Consider the following 21,737-nt stretch of genomic DNA (forward strand, 5'->3'; position numbering starts at 1 on the left):
AACTGCTTTCTCTTATTACAGGCTTATGAAAAAATTGCTTACCTTCTCACCAATTTAGGTAAGTCCACTTTTCTTACTTCACTCCTTAGTAAGAAAATAACATGGGCATGTAAGTCTATGGTTTCTTTACATACTTTAGCATTTTTTATATCAACTTTAGTTAGATAATTGTCAATAAAAATGAAAGAAGGGACCTAGAAAGTTGGAATTCATCATATAACTATAGAGAAGCAATGTATATAGTTACAAAATTCTAGTAGAAATTAACAAACCTAGTTCCGCCTACTTGGGATTGCTTTTCCCCCTACCTTTTCACTTCTTTGGAATTTTCCCTGCAACATTTATTTTATCACAGTGTCACATTACAGGTACACAACTTAAAAGGCAAAAGAGTATTAAGAGATTTATAATAAATACCAGCTCCTTGCCACATTGCCCATTCTTGTTTTCCATAACCCTGAGGTAGTGCTTTTTAGCAGTTTAATCATTGTTTTCTGTTCTTTTCTACTCTATTTCTAAATTACATGCTACTACTGCCATTCTTGGGTTTTCCAGCTTTGGGAAGTGATTGCCTTCCCATAATAAAAGACAGGAACTTTGTACTTAATTTCCGCAGTGTCCTGCGCCCTCACACTTCCCCATAGATCTCTAAATAAAAGCAGACTATTAGTTCTCCTTCCAAAGCAGTTGTATCGGCAGCTTCAGCCTAATGAATAATTGGTGCTCACATCATGTATCTACAGAACTATGTTCATATCTAAGGCATGATGTGTACTGTGGTTGCTTCCTTTCTACCTTTATATTTTCATGAAGCTAATAATAACAATTTTTTTTTTTTTGCTTAATTGTCTACACATACTTGCCTTGATTTATCCCGAACTTCCTGCTGTAACTCTAAATTCTCTAAATTCTCTCTAAATACATTCAAAAACATCAAGTATTGTACTCACTTTCTTCTGAGAGGTATCCTCCCTGAACCACTGTCTACTCCAGTCTCAACAAGTTACCCTCTGGGCTTGTGTTCAACTGCATACACTTCTTTGACCAGCACTGTGGTAATTCCCTTCACTTTTTATTTTTTCAGTTAGACAATACTTTTTGGATCCTTTGTTTCGTCTGTCTTAATTTCTTATTTTGCTACCTGGAAAGTAAACTCAAAACCTTGCATGTCAGAAAATACCTTTATTTCTATCCTCAAACTTAAGTTTTGGTCCCCCAGTTTGGGTACAAAATTTTTATTACAGAGTTGTTTGAGCAGTGATCTTTTATTATTTGAAAACTCAACAGAGCCAAGGCACTGAGCTCAGCTAGACTCTCCTCCTTTACTATTTTGTTTTATTGCCATCACAATTCTGTGACAGTGGTATCTCAAGTTTATCGATAAGAAAATCAAGGTAATTAAGTTGCATGCCTGCAAAGTTGCTTCAGTCGTGTCCCACACTGCAACCCTATGGACTGTAGCCGGCCAGGCTCCTCTGTCCATGGGGTTCTCCAGACAAGAATTCTGGAGTGGGTTGCCATGCCCTCCCCCAGGATCTTGGTTAAATCCCTCGTTGATCTTCCCAATCCAGGGATCAAACCCGCGTCTCCTGTGTCTCCTGCCTTGCAGGTGGATTCTTTACCGCTGAGCCACCAAGGAAGCCAAATTAAGTTAATGAGTAGAATTTAAACTCAGATGTGACAGACTCCACTGACTGTGGTGGAGTAACTGCATGTAGGATGTGTTGCTTGCCTTACAATGTATGTACAAATGAGAGTAACATGAGAAGAAACAGTGTATAGTGGGAAGAACTAGCCCCTAGTTCATGGTCTGGCTGATGTGGTCACTTGGAAATTACATGACTAGGAGCAAGTTTTTTCTTCTTTCCATTCTTTCATCTCCTCTTCTTCCCTCTGCTCCATCTCCTTTTCTTTCTTTCTTTCTTGTTTTGAGTCTGAGTTTCTTCACTGGTAAAATGAGAGTGAGAATAGTGCCTGTTTCACTGTCTGTAGGTTAGCTGCCTGACATGTGACAAGTGCCCCATCAACAGGAATGATCTTTTTCATTGTTCTTTAAACCCTCTGAGCTATAGTTTCTTTTCTTTTCTTTTCTTTTTTTTTCAGTTTACATTTTATTGGTGACAACTTAATCATATGGTCATCTCCAGCTGCAAGGGATGCTGGAAAATGTAGTTTTTTTTTTTTCCCCATTTATTTTTATTAGTTGGAGGCTAATTACTTTACAACATTGCAGTGGTTTTTGTCATACATTGAAATGAATTAGCCATGGATTTACATGTATTCCCCATCCCGGTCCCCCCTCCCACCCCTCTCTCCACCCCATCCCTCTGGGTCTTCCCAGTGCACCAGGCCCGAGCACTTGTCTCATGCATCCAACCTGGGCTGGTGATCTGCTTCACCCTAGATATACATGTTTCGATGCTGTACTCTGGAAACATCCCACCCTCGCCTTCTCCCACAGAGTCCACAAGTCTGTTCTATAAAAATAGTTTCTTCAGTTGGGTAATAAAACACTTCATCTAGATATCTCAAGGCTTTCTTCTAGCTCTGATTCCTTATATTTATTTGCTTGTAAAGTATTTTATGGCCAAGATGAAAGCAAACCTAAGCAAGTAATTTGGGGGGAACCATAATATTAATTATAGAAGCAGAATATGCTAGTTGCCAGGAATATCAGTTTTCACTTGATATTTGATTTTTCCATCTGTAACTCATACCATAATGCCCATGGACTCATACCTGTCAATTAATAATGAGTTTTATTACTTTAAATTAATAAAATACTGATATTTTATTTAAAGTAATTTAATTTCATTGCATGTATATATAAAAATAATATTTATGCAATATATATGGTATTATATTCTGTATAAATTTTGACTTGCAAATTTGTGCTTCAAATTAGAAATTAGGTTTAACTTCCTAGTTATATAAAATACTTTTTTTTATATAACATTTTTTTTCATTTATTTTTATTAGTTGGAGGCTAATTACATTACAATATTGTAGTGGTTTTTGCCATACATTGACATGAATCAGCCATGGGTTTACATGTGTTCTCCATCCCGATCCCCCCTCCCGCCTCCCTCCCCATCCCAATCTTCTGGGTCTTCCCAGTGCACCAGCCCTGAGCACTTGTCTCATGCATCCATTTTAAGACTTTGTTTCTTGATTTCTTTTTTTCCCAAATATTTTATTTTCAAATATCACACATAAACAAAAATAAAGCTTCAATTCTGTTACATTAAGGTTTTTTAAAGAGAATATATAATATTTGATCCAATGTGATACTTTTTTCAGCCTAGTTTTTTGGTTGTTGAGAATTAGATCAGGGTGGTTGTCAGTTGTTTCAAATAATGAAGTATCTATAGTAATGAATGGTGATTCATCTGTAGTATTGATTATCCGTAAAGATAAACTTGGATTCCAAGAAGCAAAGTAGGTCAACTGGTGAAAAGAATTTTTATTCTGTCAGAGCTCAATCCAGGAACAAAAGCATCTATGTCAAGAAAACAATAACAATAAAATCTGATGTCATCCTATTTATATTAGGCAAACTAGAATTTAATATATATTTGAGGGAGAAAGAAAGAGACTTCATACTGGTAAACAACCTACCAGGTCAGTATAATAGTCAATTTCTATATACTTTTATACCAACCTTCAAAGCATAGAAAGCAAAAAATAATACAGAAACACAAATAAATTGACACTCAAAATATAAGCCACGATATAGAGTGTTTGAATATCATAACTAGCAGCCTTCCTTTAAACATACATAAGCTATATGCTCAACAGAAAAGTGAATATTCTTTTGAGACACTTGATACACTGATAAAACTTATCCATGTAATTTGGCCACAATGAAATTGCAACTTTTTTGTCCCAAGGCAGAAATCACACAGGACACGTTTGTGAACATGATGTAATAAAATTAAAAATGGAGACCCAAAACAACCTTACACAGGGGATTTCTTAAAAATCCACATTCTCATTTCTAAATAAGTTTTCTGCTTAATTTACAAACTATTTAGAAGGCAACGACAGTGAAAACACAACCCAGGCAAAAATGTCGGCTCTCCTGACATCTCTCCCTGTGCCTATCAACCAGTCACTCTTGTGGATGCCCCACAGATCCTGCCTGTTTCTGACACTTGTCTGCTTTGGGTTTGGTGTTCCCCAAGACCTACTCTGGAGTTCCCCAGAATAAAGTTTCCTCTTTATTCTACACTTTACTCAGGCATACATTTTGGCCTATCTTTTCCTTTAAGTCAGAGCACATCTATTTTCTATCTTTCTTAAAATTTCAGTTATATTAGAATATGTACATTAGATGTGCATATATATTTTCTATCCCTTATTTGGATATCCAGTGGGAGCTGAGGCTGAGGTACATTCTGCCATCTTCATCCAGTTTTATGAAGATTTTGCTTTATTTGTTACCTTTTGTTTGCTTTATTTTGTTTGAGAAGTCAGAACCCTAAGGTGGAAGTTGACAGAGTTCTTAAAATCATCTTATCTAAATTCCTCATTTCACAGGTTATAAAACTGATTGCAAAATACACGAAGACACCTGCCTGAGATTACCAGTAAACTAGGTATAAGGTTGAGATAAGAACTAAACTTTTCTGACTGATGTAGCCCTCTTTTTTCTTTACTAATCCACTTCAATCTGCATACAAAATATTCCTTTTTTAAAGAACTGCGTGGACAGTTAAGGTCTCTGAATTAAGTATAGACATTTGGAGTGAAAGACTGATCTAATATTTATGGTTACCTCTAAATGACAGGAGCAGAGAGAATCATGAAAATCCTTATGTCTTAATAACAGATATCATACTTTTGTAGTTGTGGAAAATGTCTAAAGATTATCTCATTGGATCTTTTCATCAATTCTGTGGAACAGATATTATCATTCCTATTTTTACAAATGCAGACACTAGAACTCAAAGGCATTGAGTGGCTTATAGACTCAGTAAATGACTGAACCAGACTTTGAACATAGGACTTCTGATTCTGTATCCATATTTCTTGTCATTTACGTCATCTGTGTAAACACACTCTATGTTTCTTTTAGAATATCCTCGAACAGAATCTGAATGGGAAAACAGCTTTGCTTTGAAGATGTTCCTCTTCCAATTTGTCAATTTGAACAGTTCTATCTTCTATATTGCTTTCTTTTTGGGGAGGTAAGTCAAGTTCATACACACTGTCTTTACAGAGTGACAGAGACTGTCAACAGTTTTATTGCCAGTTTGTTAACAGAGGTGGCGAATTCTTGTCCTCTGCCTTGAAAAACTGTCCCAATGAATCCTCACATGCTGTTTCAAATCAAGACTTAGTACAGTGCTTCTGGCTGCCACTCCCAATTAAAGTTGAAATAAAAAAGTAAAGCCATATAATTGAATCACTTTTCTGTACAACTGAAATTAGTACAACATTGTAAATCAGCTATACTTCAATAAAATAAATAAGACCTATATGCCATGCTGGGGTTGAATTATGATTCTCCAATCATTAGTGATGATTTTGTTAAATAAGAAAAATTTTGTATAAGCCTAGAGTACACTTACTTAGTGTGGAAACTTATACCTATCATGGTAATATTTTTTTCCTGAATTTGCTGTAGAATATAAAAAAGAAGCATATTAAGCTACCTGTTCTGGTTTGCCATATGCTCAACACTCCAGCCAGTGCCATGGAAACATACTGAAGCTAGAAAATTTTAAACTAAATAACTCAGCACATTTTATTAATAGTCATTAACTAGGTCAAAAAGACCTTAAAACTCTACAAGTCAGTGTGGAAAATTTCATTTGGTTGGTTTGTCTGTACTTTCTCAATCCATTGATAATGACTTCACACATCACTTTTCCTTTTTAAGTCAGGTCCTTTGATGTGTAAGCATGGCCTAAGTCACTGTTTGGGTACAAATTGCTCCAGAGAACACTTAGGTCTACCCACGCTTGCACTGGTTGTAATGCATTATTAGTAACTGTTCTTCAGTCAACCCCGCCTAAACACTAATGAATTAAAATGGCTTTTTACAGATTTGTTGGCCATCCAGGAAAGTACAATAAACTTTTCAACCGGTGGAGACTGGAGGAAGTAAGTAACTTTGTAAGGGTGGGGGTGGGGTGGGCATGGATATGCGCTAATGACTGTGGGGGAAAAGGGGCCAATGACTGTGGGGAAAGAGAGAGCAAGGGGAGGTAAACAGGGAATTTCATCTGAACTGAAGGCATGTTTTTGATAAAGCAGGCAATCTAGGGGTTCCTAAGAAATGAAGTCTTCCCAAAAAGAGGGTGTACATTAAACCCCAAGATCCTGACCTCAGTGCTCTTTAATATACTATCAAAACCATTTCTTCCATTCACAAAGCCCAGAAATTCAGCTCCAGTAGATTGCTTTCTTTTGGAGAATTGTTATTATCTATGCACTGGTTTCCAAACTTTTAAATATATTGGATTTCCTTCTAAGCAAGGAAAAATTAGTCTAGAAGAAATCTTACATCAAATACCAATTTATAAATGTATAGGTATATCTTCAAAGTTTTATATTTCTTTATTGATTTTTAATATGTATGTATAGAAACAAAATGTCTAGGAATGATATTTCTATATTCCAGGATAAGAATATTGTATATTTTCATTGAGACTGACGAACTGTCCTCCCAAATGCCAGCTCCTACCTATAGTATATATATACCTATAGTATATAGTATATACCTACCTATAGTATATACCTACTATATATATATATATATATAGGTATATATATATATATATATAGGTATATAGTATATACCTATACAGTATATATATAGTATATGAATTTACTTCTTCAGAATTTTCCAAGTGAAACAGTTTCATTCTTACCCATAATCCAAAGGATATCAGAATATCTCTTGATTTCAGTTCTTTTAATTACAAGTGACACAGAGAATGTTTTTCATGCTTGTTGATATTTTGTATTTCTGCATGTATGTTATTCCTATTCATTTTAATTAAACTGTTTTTTCTGTTTTAATAATTTCTAAACAAATAAGATTAGGTTCTTTCAAATTTGTTAGGGATATGTTCCCCATTTTCTTGTGTATCTTTTAATTTTGTTTTGATATATTTTTTACAAAACTATATAGCATTTTCTAATCAAAATATTATTGTCGTTAATGTTTCGGGGAATTTGTTTCATCACAAAAATGTGTTGTCAAATTGGGAAATTTTTAAAATTCATGCATATTTATAACTACTGTTATTTTTAAGAATATTATCTTTGACCCATTGGAAGTTTATTTTCATGTAAAGTGTAATTAAGATCCCCCAAAATTAGCAAGCACAAATTTAATAAATAATGCAGTTTTTCACTCAGCAAAATAAGATTGTAAGGTTTATTATATCAGTATTCTACATCTTAAAATTTCTGAATCTATTTAGACTAACTGTAAAATTTTTTACTTATTTAATTCAAAAATTTTAAAATTATTCTAGTGTAAAATAAAATTTAACATATGACAGCGTTAGTTGTTTTTGTTCAGTCACTAAGTGGTGTCTGACTCTGCAACATTATGAACTGCAACATACCAGGCTTCCCTTTCCTCCACTATCTCCCACAGTTTGCTCAAATTCATGTCCATTAAGTTGGTGATGCCATCTAACCTTCTCATCTTCTGTTTCCCCCTGCTCCTCCTGCCCTCAGTCTTTCCCAGCATCTGGGTCTTTTTCAGTGAGTCAGCTCTTCGCATCAGGTGGCCAGAGTATTGGAGTTTTAGCTTTAGGATCAGTCGTTCCAATAAATAGTCATGGTTGATTTTCTTTAGGATTGACTGGTTGGATCTCCTTGCAGTCCAAGGGACTCTCAAGAGTATTCTCTAGCACCACAGTTCAAAAGCATCAATTCTTCGGCACTCAGCCTTCTCTATGGTCCAGTTCTTACATCTGTACATGACTACTGGAAAAACCATAGTTTTGACTCTTTGGACCTCTGTCAGCTAAGTGATTCTCTGCTTTTTAGTACACTGTCTAGGTTTGTCATAGCGTTCCCTCCAAGGAGCAAGTATCTTTTCATTTCATGGCTGTAATCAGCATCCACGGTGATTTTGGAGCCCAAGAAATAAAATCTGTCACTGTTTCCACTTTTCCCCCTTATATAATATTTGCCATGAAGTGATGGGACCAGATGCCCTGATCTTTGTTTTTGAATCTGAGCTTTCAGCCAACTGTTTTCACTCTCCTCTTTCAGCCTTATCAAAAGGCTATTTCGTTCCTCTTCACTTTCTGCCATAAGAATGTTACCATCTGCATATCTGTGGTTGTTGGTATTTCTCTTGACAATCTTGATTCCAGCTTTTGAGTCATGCAGCCCAGAATTTCTCATGATGGCTCTTCATAGAAGTGAAATAAACAGGGTGACAGTGTACAGCTTTGTCATATTCCTTTCCCAATTTTGAGCCAGTCCGTTGTTCCATGTCCAGTTCTAACTGTTCTTGACCTGCACACAGGTTTCTCGGGAGACAGGTAAGGTGGTCTGGTATTCCCAGCTCTTGAAGAATTTTCCACAGTTTGTTGTGATCCACATAGTGGATTACAGGCTTTAGTGTAGTCAATGAAGCAGAAGTAGATGCTTTTATGGAATTGGGTTCCTTTCTCTGTGATTCAATTAAATCTTGGCAATTTGAACTCTGGTTCCTATGAAAAAAGTGAAAAGTGAAAGTTAGTTGCACAGTTATGGCTGACTCTTTGCAATCCCATGAACTGTAGCCCGCCAGGCTCCTCTGTCCATGGAATTCTCCAGGCAAGAATACTGGAGTGAATTGCCATTTCCTTCTCCAGGTGATCTTCCTATGCATTTTCTAGATCCAGCTTGTATATATGGAAGTTCTCAGTTCATGTACTACTGAAGCCTAGCTTGAAGGATTTTGAGTGTTACCTTGCTAGTATGAGAAATGAATGCAATTGTACAGTAGTTTGAGCATTCTTTGTCTTTGCTCTTTGGGATTGGAATGAATACTGACCTTTTCCTGTCCTGTGGCCACTACTGAGTTTTCCAAATTTGCTGACATATTGAGTGCAGCACTTTAACAACATCATCTTTTAGAATTTTGAATAGCTTGTCTAGAATTCCATCACCTCCATTAGCTTTGCTCTTAGTAATTCTTCCTAAGGCCCACTTGACTTCACACTCCAGGATGTCTGGCTCTAGGTGAGTGACCACACCATCATGGTTATCCAGGTCATCAAGACTTTTAAAAATATAGTTCTTCTATGTATTCTTGCCACCTTTTCTTAATCTCATCTGCTTTTTGTTAGGTCCTTATCATTTCTGTTCTTTATCATGCCCATTCTTGCATGAAAATTCCCTTAATACCTCCAATTTTCCTTGAAGAGATTTCTAGTCTTTCCCATTCTATTGTTTTCCTCTATTTCTTTGCATTGTTCACTTAAGCTTTTCTTATCTCTCCTTGCTGTTCTCTGGAGCTCTGCATTCAGTAGGATATATCTTTCCCTTTTTCCCTTGTCTTTTTCTTCTCCTTTTCCCAGCCATTTTTAAAGCCTCTTCAGATGGCCAGTTTGCCTCTTGTATTTCCTTTTCTTTGGGATAGTTTTGGTTCACACGTCCTATACACTGTTATGAACCTCCGTCCATAGTTCTTCAGGCACTCTGTCTACCAGATCTAATCCCTTGAATCTACTCATCACCTCCACTGTATAATCATAAGGGTTTGATTTAGGTCCTATCTAAATGGTATGAATGTTTTCCCTACTTTCTTCAATTTAAGCCTGAAGTTTACAATAAGGAGTTCATGATCTGAGCCAAAGTCAGCTCCAAGTCTTGTTTTTGCTGACTGTATAAAGCTTCTCTATCTTCAGTTACAAAGAGAATAATCAATCAAATTTCAGTATTGACTATCTCCTGATGTCCATGTGTAGAGTCATCACTTATGTTTTTGGAAAAGGGTGTTTGCTATGACCAGTGTGTTCTGGACAAAACTCTGTTAGCCTTTGCCCTGCTTCATTTTGTACTCCAAGGCCAAACTTGCCTGTTACTCCAAGTATCTCTTGACTTCCTACTTTTGCATTTCAATCCCCTCTGATGAAAAGTACATCTTTTTCTTGGTGTTCTAGAAGGTGTTATAGGTAGACCTTCATAGAGCTATTCATCATCAACTTCTTTGGCATTAGTGGTTGGTCAGTCAATTAGTGTTGATTACTTCGCATTGGAAAAAAATGAAATCATTCTGTCGTTTTTAAGATTGCACTCAAGTGCTATATTTTGGACATGAGTTTGAGCAAATTCCAGAAGATAGTGAAGGACAGGGAAGCCTGGAATGCTGCAGCCCATAGGATTACAGTCAAACACGACTTAGCGACTAAACTGCAACAACTGCATTTCAGACTCTTTTGTTGATTATGAGGGCTACTCCATTTCTTCTAAGGGATTCTTGCCCACAGTAGTCAGTAAAATGGTCATCTGAATTCCTAAAATGTCGATGTTCATTCTTGCCATTTCCTGCTAGACCACATCCAATTTACCTTGTTTCATGGATCTAACATTCCAGGTTCTTATGCAGCATTGTTCTTTATAACTTCAGACATTACTTTCAACCCAGACACATCCACAACTGAGTAACATTTCCACTTTGTCCCAGGCTCTTCATTCTTTCTGAAGCTATTAGTAATTTCCCTCTGATCTTCCCCAGTAGCATATTGCATACCTTCTGACCCTGGAGGCTCATCTTCTGGTGTCATATATTTTTACCTTTTCATACTGTTCATGGGGTTTTTGTGGCAAGAATACTGGAGTGGTTTGCCATTCCCTCCTCCAATGGACTACATTTTGTCAGGAATCTCCGCTATCATCAAGCTGCCTTGGGTGGCCCTGCATGGCATGGTTCATAGCTTCACTGAGTTATACAAACCCCTTTGCCAAGACAAGGCTGTGATGCATGAAGGGGAGGCAGCATTATTCGGAGGTCATAATTTAGAGAAAGGTTAAGAAAAAGATCACCTGAGAAATTGGAGGGTAGAGGCATTTCTGATCTCTATCTAAACAGTCCCCCCAAACACAAGGGGCTCTCTCATTAATGTTGTCTCCTCTGGCTGTTCTAAAAGTTGATTGGAATACTTTGAGAAAGCCCAAAGAATGTATGCTTTTTATCAAAGAAAACTGGGCTCAAATGTTAATCTTTCTGATTATTCTTCGTCCTTCATTTAACCTCCCTGAATATCTGTCTTCTCATCTGTACACTGGCAATAGTAATACTTAGGTTGCAAAGCTGTTACTAGATAAGAGATAATTTGCATCACACAAGTAGCCCAATCCCTGTACTATGGTAGGAACTCTGTAAATTGTAGCTGATATTTATCAGTGCTCTGTCTCTATAGCTACCTGGGTATTATTCTGTTGGAAAGAGATAAACGAGGGCTTTTCATAATCCCAGGCTTCCTGGAAGTCCCCAAATCAAACTTGCAGTTTTCTTTCATAGCCCAGAAGTATGACCATATCCACTAAAAGGCTTTCAGCTCCCCTTTGGGGTGTGTGTGTGTGTGTGTGTGTGTGTGTGTGTGTGTGTGTGTGGTGGTAGTGAAGGGGGAGGGAGAAACAAGGCTTACTTTTTTCCAAGGGTATTCAGTGGAGTTAGCAAGGGTAGTGTGGGGAACAAAGTGGTCACAGGCAAGTAGGTCTGCATATTGATGCCATTTTAGTGCCTGCTAGCACCAGTAATTTTGTTTAATTGGGTACTCTTATTCTTAATTGGGGCTTCCCTGATAGCTCAGTTGATAAAGAATCTTCCTGCAGTTCAGGATACCCCGGTTCGATTCCTGGGCCAGAAAGATCCTCTGGAGAAGGGGGAGGCTATCCACTCCAGTGTTCTTGGCCTTCCCTGGTGACTGAGCTGGTAAAGAACCCACCTGCAATGCGGGAGACCTGGGTTCAATCCCTGGGTTGGGAAGATCCCCTGGAGAAGGGAACGGCTACCCACTCTACTATTCTGGCCTGGAGAATTCTAGTATTGTGGCCTGGGTCACAAAGAGTCAGACGCAACTGAACTACTTTCACACTTCTACTGTTAATCATGAAATTATTAGAATTTGTAATTCCTCTCTGAAAGTCCCAGGGAAATAACTGTAATACTAGTATCAGGAAAAATATTTCATAACCATCCTATTTTCCACAATGCATATGACATAGATAGTAGTCATATTTTCCAACAGAAGATTTATTTTGAAAAAAAAAATCAGTGAATTAAAAATATGGGTTTGGAATAGAGCCTGGGAATCCTGGAAGTGTAGATAGAAAAGGTATGTATGATGGAAAATAAGAGTTAGATCTCTGAATTTAGTCATACAACAAGCATTTATTAATACATACCGTATCTTAGACCTCTGCTGGGTAATATGTGGTGTACAAGTGAAGATATCTCTTTCCTTTCTTTAATAATGTTAACAGTCTTGAAGAAAACAACATAACCATGATATGCAACAAGTATTTTGCCTTTGCAATCTGACAATCTACATTCTAATTTTTCCCCTCTGGATACATGATCTTAATATTTCTATGTCTCAATTTTTTTTTTCAAATTGTGGTAAGAATAGTCATTCTCAATAAACTAGCCATAGGTGGATTAAGTTGGATCTTGCATGTAAAATCCCTGGCATAAATAATGGCAGCTATTTATAAAGAAAGAAAAATAGTACTGCAATTTATTTAGAAAATTTATAAACTGACTATTATGGACTTCTCTCATACTATGCTGTATAATATCTCATGGCTTCTCAGATTGTGCTAGTGGTAAAGAATCCACCTACCAATACAGGAGACACAAGAGACACAGGTTCGGTCTCCCTGGGTCATGAAGAACCCCTGGAGAAAGGAATGGCAACCCACTCCAGTATCCTCGCTTGGGAAATCCCATGGACAGAGGAGCCTGGCGGGCTACAGTCCATGGGGTCACAAAGAGTCAGAGGCAAATGAGTAACTGAGCACCTTATTTGTGTATCTATATAAATTGTTAATAGTAGTTAATATTGAATAAGTGTTTACGATATGCCAGCACATTCAAGGAATTGGTTCTAAAAGTTCTACATATATTAATGTATCAATTCCTCACAGCATTTCTATTATCACACTCATGTTACTGATGAGAAAACAGCAGCTTAGAGAAGTTATATAATTTGCCCGCCCATTAAAATACTTACAAATTGATGAAGTCATCACTTTGATATTAGTTTGATTCAGGCAGTCTAGAGTTTATGCTCTGACCACTGTGATTTCCAGCCACCATTGGGATAGCATATTGCCACAATGGAGAACCTAATAGATTGATTTTGATATGAGATTGCTGAATGATTTCTGGCTCTTACATACAAAATGGACTTAGAGTAAACATACTAAAGTGGATCAAGTGAGAGGAATGAGGGCATTGGAATCTCACAGTTCTGTCTGCCACATAGATTCATTATTTACAAAATAGAGATCTGAACACCCATCTCACCAGGCTTCATGAGGAAAAAATGAGAAAAATATGTGAAGGCACCCAGCTTTGAATTGTCCATGGTCATATGGATAAGATCTTTTAGAACCAACACCCAAAAAAGATATTCTTTTCATTATAGGGGACTGGAAGTAGGAAGTCAAGAGATACGTGGACTAACAGGCAAATTTCGTCCTGGAGTATAAAATGAAGCAAGGCAAAGGCTAACAGAGCTTTGCCAGGGGAGTGCATTGGTCATAGCAAACACCCTCTTCCAACAACACAAGGGAAGACTTTATACATGAACATCACCAGTTGGTCAATACCAAAATCAGATTGGTTATATTCTTTGCATCCAAAGATGTAGAAGTTCTATACATTCAGCAAAAACAAGACCGAGAGCTGACTGCGGCTCAGATCATGAGCTCCTTATTGCAAATTCAGACTTAAATTGAAGGCAGTGGGGAGAACCATTAGACTATTCAGGTATGACCTAAATCAAATCCCTTACGATTATACAGTGGAAGTGACAAATAGATTCAAGGGATTACATCTGATGTACAAAGTGCCTGAAGAACTATGGACAGAGGTTCATGACATTGTACCAGAGGCAGTGATCAGGACCATCCCCAAGAAAAAGAAATGCAAAAAGGCAAAATGGTTGTCTGAGGAGGCCTTACAAATAGCTGTGAAAAGAAGAGAAGCAAAAGTCAAAGGAGAAAAGGAAAGATATACCTGTTTGAATGCAGAGTTCCAAAGAATAGCAAGTAGAGATAAGAAAGCCTTCCTCAGTGATCAATGCAAAGAAATAGAGGAAAACAATAGAATGGGAAAGACTAGAGATCTCTTCAAGAAAATTAGAGATACCAAGGGAACATTTCATTTAAAGAAGTTCTCAGTAAAGGACAGAAATGGTATGGACCTAAGAGAAGCAGAAGATGTTAAGAAGAGGTGGCAAGAATACACAGAAGAACTATACATAAAATATCTTAATGACCTAGATAACCATGATGGTGTGATCACTCACCTAGAACCAGACATCCTGGAATGCAAAGTCAAGTGGGCCTTAGGAAGCATCACTATGAGCAAAGCTAGTGGAGGTGATGGAAATCCAGTTGAGCTATTTCAAATACAAAAGATAATGCTGTTAAAGTGCTGCACTCAGTATGCCAACAAACAGATTTGGAAAACTCGGCAGTAGTGGCCACAGGACAGGAAAAGGTCAGTTTTCATTCCAATCCCAAAGAAAGGCAATGCCAAGGAATGCTCAAACTACTGCACAATTTCACTTATCTCACATACCTGCAAAGTAATGCTTAAAATTCTCTAAACCAAGCTTCAACAGTACGTGAACCATGAACTTCCAGTTGTTCAAGCTGGATTTAGAAAAGGCAGAGGAACCCGAGATCAAATTGCCAACATCCATTGAATCACTGAAAAAGCAAGAGAGTTCCAGAAAAACATCTACTTCCGCTTTATTGACTGTGACAAAGCCTTTGACTGTGTGGATCACAACAAACTGTGGAAAATTCTTAAAGAAATGGGAGTACCATACAACCTAACCTGCCTCCTGAGAAATCTGTACGCAGGTCAAGAAGCAACAGTTAGAACTGGACATGGAACAACAGACTGGTTCCAAATCGGGAAAGGAGTGTGTCAAGGCTGTATATTGTCACCTTGCTTATTTAACTTATATGCAGAGTACATCATGTGAAATGCTGGACTGGATGAAGCACAAGTTGGAATCAAGATTGCCAAGAGAAATATCAATAACCTCAGATATGCAGATGATACCATGCTTATGGCAGAAAGTGAAGAACTAAAGAGCCTTTGGATGAAAGTGAAAGAGGAGAGTGAAAAATTTGGCTTAAAACTCAACATTCAGAAAACTAAGATCATGGCATTTGGTCCCATCACTTCATGGCAAATCGATGGGAAAACAATGGAAACAGTAACAGACTTTATTTTGGGGGGCTCCAAAATCACTGTAGATGGTGATTGCAGCCATGAAATTAAAATACGCTTGCTTCTTGGAAGAAAAGCTAGTGACCAACCTAGACAGCATATTAAAAAGCAGAGACATTACTTTGCCAACAAGGGTCTGTCTAGTCAAAGCTATTGTTTTTCCAGTAGTCATGTATGGATGTGAGAGTTGGACTAAAAGAAAGCTGAAGAACTGATGCTTTTGAGCTGTGGTGTTGGAGAAGACTCTTGAGAGTCCCTTGGACTGCAAGGAGATCCAACCAATCCATCCTAAAGGAAATCAGTCCTAAATATTCATTGGAAGGACTGATGCTATCGCTGAAACTCCAATAATTTGGCCACCTGATGCAAAGAACTGACACATTGGGGGAAAAAAAACCCTGATGCTGGGAAAGATTGAAAGTGGGAGGGGACAGGACAACAGAGGATGAGATTGTTGGATGGCATCACCAACTTGACAGGCATGAGTTTGAGTAAGCTCCGGGAGTTGGTGATGGACAGGGAAACCTGGTGTGCTGCAGTCCGTGGGGTGGCAAAGAGTCAGACATGACTGAGCAACTGAACTGCTGATGGTCATATGATTTTGAGTGGTGCAGTGGGAATGAAAGTCTGTGTCTCCTGTAAATTTATCCATGCTCTTTACTAATTCTGGGCTTCCTTGGTGGCTCAGCTGGTAAAGAATCTGCCTGCAATGTGGGAGTCCTGGTTTGGATCCCTGGGTTGAGAAGATCCCCTGGAGAAGGGAACGGCTACCCACTCCAGTATTCTGGCTTGGAGAATTCCATGGGCTGTATAGTCCATGGGATCACAAAGAGTCAGACACAACTGAGTGAGTTTCACTTTACTCTTTCTAAGTATAGACTTTTTACTAAATGAATTTTATAGTATTAAAGTACTGGATTTAGCTCAAAGGAATCATTATGTGAGGAGGTAGATTCACTGAAACTGTTAGACCGCTTTCTCTACCATATTGGAGAAGGAAATGGCAATCCACTCCAGTATTCTTGCCTGAAGAATTCCATGGGCAGAGGAGCCTGGCAGGCTACTGCTCATGGGGTCGCAAAGAGTTGGACATGACTGAGTGACTAACAGGCTCTATCCTATGAATCACAAAGTCCTTATGCTCAATTCCAACAAAATTATAAATGCCCTGTCCTCTGGCCTCCCCACTTTGCCCTACCATTGTGGAGAGTGATCCAGTCACATAGTTCTATGATGGTCTTCTTTTTCCCTTTCCACAAAATAATAGGCTTTGCTAAAGCAACCCTACAAGGCAGCAAACACATTTGATAAACAGAAGTCATCCTTAGCATTATGTGAAGGAGCAGTGCATTAGGGTAGAGGAGACCACAGCTTTCATTTCCACATCACCAGTTAGCATTGCATGATCTTGGACAAGTTAATTTGCCTTTTTGAGTCTCCCTACAAAAAATGAACAGTTTCAGCTTGCAACTGTGATCTGCCTCTGTAGCTTAGTAATTATTCTGTCTCAGACATTCTACTGAACCTGTTCATGGTATATATGTGGCGAGTTCAGGGGGTCCTAAATTCATCCTGAAAGGGAGTATGCTTATATAGGAGAACTGAAACTTCTCCACATGATAAAAATTACCACTTTCAAACCCTTTCTCTGGCTCAGATTGGAGAGTTTTAAGTTACTGGGCTGGAAACAGAAAAGCAGGCTCTTTGTGTCCTAAGTATTTGTTCCCTTTGAAGTCCCACTGGTATTGACTTGATAGAAATAGAAACTGTAGATCAAAGCTACAGAGACCATCAGACTTATGAGCAGGACATGAACCCATTTCCAAAGAAAACGACCTACGCTTTCCTACTCAAATAGTGTGCAGTTTTCAAGCAAAACACATTGATTACAATTTTCATTGTAATCGCATTTTTGTGTGTATGGGTTTCTAATGTTGTTGCATTCATGCGTTCTCAGTCACTCAGCCATGTCTGACTTTGCAGCCCTGTGGACTGTAGCCCACCAGGCTCCTCTGTCCATGGGATTTCCCAGGCAAGAATACTGGAGCAGGTTGCCATTTCCTCCTCCAGAGGATCTTCCAGACCAGGGTTCGAGCCGCATTGGCAAGTGGATTCTTTACCACTGAGCCACCTGAGAAGCCCTCTGTTGCTGTTACTGAAGATATGAAAAAGCAGTGGAGCACAGAAAAGGCATCATTGGGATCATACTGGCAAACTGTTTTGTGGCGTACTTTTATCAATTAAATACATTATAATATGCATAGATAATTCCTCCCTGGGTGATAGACCTTCCCTCCATCTTGAGAGTGGGCTAGACACATGACTCACTTCTGAGAGAAAGGAAAAAGGAGTAACTTTTCAATGGAAACACCTGGCAGATACTATACTAACCAAATGTTGAAGGTTAATATCACTAGTAATGACATGTGGATATCATGTAACCCTGATGGTGAAAATGGCACTTCACCACTGTACCCTACCTCCATTCCCAAAACATAAAACCCCGGTCTAAATGTGTGAAAACATGAGATTAACCCAGCTTGGGGGATTGTCCACAGGATGCTTGTCAGAGGTACTCAAAATTGTTAAGACTATGAAAATCTGAGAAACTGCCTAGACCAGAGGAGACTGGGAGAGACATGACAAATAAATTCTATGAGGTATCCCAGATTAGATCCTGGAGCAGGTGAAATCTAAGTAAAGTCTGGAAGTCTAATTAAAGTAAAGTTTAGTTCATTGTTGTTCAGTCTGTAAGTCATGTCTGACTCTTTGTGACCCCATGGACTGTAGCTCTCCAGGCCTCCCTGTCCTTTACTATCTCCAAGAGCTTGCTCAGACTCATGTCTGTTGAATTGGTGATGCCATCCAACTATCTCATTCTCTGTCATCCCCTTCTCCTCCAGTCTTTCCCAGGATCAGGGTCTTTTCTAATGAGTCGGCTCTTCTTATCAGGTGGCCAAAGTATTAGAGCTTCAGCTTCAGCATCAGTCCTCCCAATGAATATTCAGGGTTGATTCTTTAGGATGGACTGATTTGATCTCCTTGCTATCCAAGGGGCTTTCAAGAATTCTTCAGCACCGCAGTTCGAAAGTATCAATTCATCGGCACTCAACCTTCTTTATGGTCCAAATCTCACACCCGTACATGACTACTAGAAAAACTATAGCTTTGACTGTACAGACTTTTGTCAGCAAAACAATGTCTCTGTTTTTTAATACACTACCTAATAGAAATGTATTACTGTGAATTTCTTAGCTTTGACAATCTACCTTGGTACTGTAAGGGGCAGTGAAGGGAATTGAGAGAGGAGTGTATTGGCACTCTCTGTACTATTTTAGCTTTGCAAATTTTCTACAAATTTAAAATTAGCCTCAGGTAAGAAGCTTATTTTTAAAAATATAAACATTTTATCATAGAGTTAAATATTTTTCTATCACCTGGTTATTAAATTGATTCCTTGACGGTTCAGATGGTAAAGAATCTGCCTGCAATGCAGGAGACCCAGGTTTGATCCCTGTGTTGGGAAGATCCCTTGAAGGAGGAAGTGGCTACCCATTCCAATGTTCTTGCCTGGGGAATCCCATGAACAGAGGAGCTTGGTGGGCTACAATCCATGGGATCACAGAATCAGACATGATTGAGTGACTAATGACACTTTTTTCATAAAGTATTCCAGAGTATTCATTAAATGCGATCATGCCTAACATGGACAGTGGCAGTAGTAAGTGCTCATTAAAGATAGATTTGTTAGACTTCCCTGGTGGTCCAGTGGTTAAGATTTTGTGCTTCCAATGCAGAGGACATGCCACATGGAGTGGCCATGAAAAAAAAAAAAAAGGTTTGTTGTTATTTCTGTTATAATTTTGATCAATATTTCAGTATATTTACTGAAAACTTCCCTATCAAGTATCCTCATACATGCTATTCCTTCCTTGTTTTTATTCTCTTTATGCATTGACATGAGTTAACATGGCTTTAGAATTTGCTATGCAGTTGGAAGATGGGGGTGTGTAAGCTATCTGAGAAGAGCGAGATCCTTATTGCCCCTGTGTTTGTTTCAGTGTCATCCTAGTGGCTGTTTGATAGACCTTTGCCTCCAGATGGGAGTTATCATGTTTTTGAAGCAAATATGGAACAATTTCATGGAACTGGGATACCCGTGAGTACTTAATTTTTAAACTGGCCATGTATTTCGTGATAGGTCTTCCCAGGTGCACTAGTGGTAAAGAACCTTCCTGCCAATACAGGAGACAGAAGAGACTCGCGTTCAGTCTCTGGGTTGGAAAGATCCCCTGGAGTAGGAAATGGCAACCCACTCCAGTATTCTTGCCTGGAGAATTCAACGGACAGAGGAGACTGGCAGGTTATAGTCTGTGGGACCTCAAAAAGTCAGACACAACTAAGTGTGCACACATATACATATAGAGTGACAAAGAAGAAAGATACAGGTAGTATGCCTAGTTGTTAAGAAGTGAGCTTGGTAATCAGAGTCATAACAGTTCAGTTTCCATTCTGCTCCTCTCTAAAATATGTGACTGTGTGTAAGTCAGTCTTTCTGTGCCTTAGTTTTCACATCTCTAAGAAGGCCTCAATAGCTGTATCTTCTCAAGAACAGCTTAAGGGATTAATGGAAATAATGGATGTAGAATACTTGTATTCTGTTCAGTATCCTAAGACACTTGTTGGTATTCTTAAAGCATTATTGAGAGTGTGGGTTCTTGAGGACAAAAATAACTTTCTGGTTTCCTTTGGTTACCAAAAGACTAAGGTTGTTGTTGTTTTTGTTTAATACAGAAAACCTCCATTTTGCCCACCTGCCAAAAAAAAAAGTAAAATAAAGTTAAAATTGTAGATGGGGATATTTTGGGATCTTTGTTACAACAACAATATTAATAAAAATCATTACACCAGTGTTGGTTGTGACAATATCAAACCAACAGCATTCTATTTTTGTCCATATAGATAAATTCTGTGAAATGCTGACATAAAAGGACCTTGAATGCTCACTTTTACATCTATTAAAATATATTATCCTTTAGAATATAGTGAAATAAGGTGGACTTAAAACAATGTGATATGGAAGCTTTGAGGTCTAATCAAGCTAAAAACAATAGAATATTGAGAAATTTCCTTGCTATGGGGGAAGAACTGGTTAGTTAATTGATGCTATAAATAGTTTAGGCTCAGTCATCAAATTACACCATATTTTTTTTCTCTTCATTGACCCATAACTATATCAGGACATGCCTGAGCCAGAGGGGTTGGAGAGGTGATATTAACCCTGAAATCGGCAATAAAGTATTGTGTTAAATTACAGGCAGTATTGAAGCACTGGACTGTGAAACTGCTGAGACCTGGTTCAGATTCGTTCTATGCCTCTTGCTAAAGATACTTATAATTTACTTAACCTCTCCAAGCCATTATTTTTTAATTTGTAAAATAAGGGACTTATGAAGATTATATTAGATGACCCAGTAGTCTTTAAATCTTCACCAATAAATGACAAAAGCTTTTTGTGAAGAGATATTTATACAAATCCTCAGTAGTCAAAACAGATTAAAGCAAATTTCCTCTGAATGAAGAGAGAATAGCAGCAGAGGTTTGGGAAGCCCAGTCCATTTTTTGTGTCCCTTTCTATCCTTGGCTCATCTCTTTGAAACATAAATTTTGAAGAATGTAATTTGAAAATATCAGAATAAATTAGGTATCAAGTGCCTATTGCAGCATCTGACACAGTGTGGGTACTTCACAAGCACAGTCAAGATGGTGTGATAGCCGTTGTGGTGTTAACATTGATTCTTCTTATTATCATTATCCATGTTCTTCTATACATACTGTCACTTTGGAGAGCACCTTCCACCATGTCCTTGCCCAAGAGGTCAGCCTGGATTTTTTATTTCAAATCCCAAGGGTACCATGACAAAGGATATCTTGCTGGGGTTTTTCCAACAATTGGATAAAGACCTTGCTGCAGAAAATGTAACAGGAATGAACCAGTCCCTAAAGCAATAATTTTTAAACTTTAAACCACAATTCTCTTTTTTCAAGTAGAATCTTAAGCAGATTGAAATAAATAACATAGAAGAAAGCTGGCCTTCCAACTCCGACCCTCTTTTTCATCTTCATGAGGCTCCAGAGGCAACCTACATGGAGCACACACTGAAGCACTCTGCCTGACGTTTTTATCTAGCTATGGTGGCTGTTTCAACCTCAATAAAGCTCTAAGTCCATGGTTAATTACAACTGAGAGTTGGGTAGTGTTCACTGAGTCCTGTGAAACTCACTTTATCCTAGAGAT

The 21,737-nt window shown here is 38.1% G+C and overlaps 1 protein-coding gene across 3 annotated transcripts in view; it reads left to right on the forward strand.

The window, feature by feature from the left end:
* The window catches only part of ANO3 (anoctamin 3), a 426,465-nt gene that overhangs the window by 387,653 nt on the left and 17,075 nt on the right, over positions 1-21,737 (forward strand). For all 3 annotated transcript variants that reach the window (XM_070472963.1, XM_070472964.1, XM_070472965.1), the window contains 4 exons: positions 22-58; positions 5,078-5,189; positions 6,051-6,108; positions 19,501-19,598. In XM_070472963.1, the coding sequence (XP_070329064.1) occupies positions 22-58; positions 5,078-5,189; positions 6,051-6,108; positions 19,501-19,598 (305 nt within the window). The remainder of the gene's footprint in view (positions 1-21; positions 59-5,077; positions 5,190-6,050; positions 6,109-19,500; positions 19,599-21,737) is intronic.

The sequence above is a fragment of the Odocoileus virginianus genome, chromosome 10, assembly GCF_023699985.2.
Source record: "Odocoileus virginianus isolate 20LAN1187 ecotype Illinois chromosome 10, Ovbor_1.2, whole genome shotgun sequence".
NCBI classification, from domain to species: Eukaryota; Metazoa; Chordata; class Mammalia; order Artiodactyla; family Cervidae; genus Odocoileus; species Odocoileus virginianus.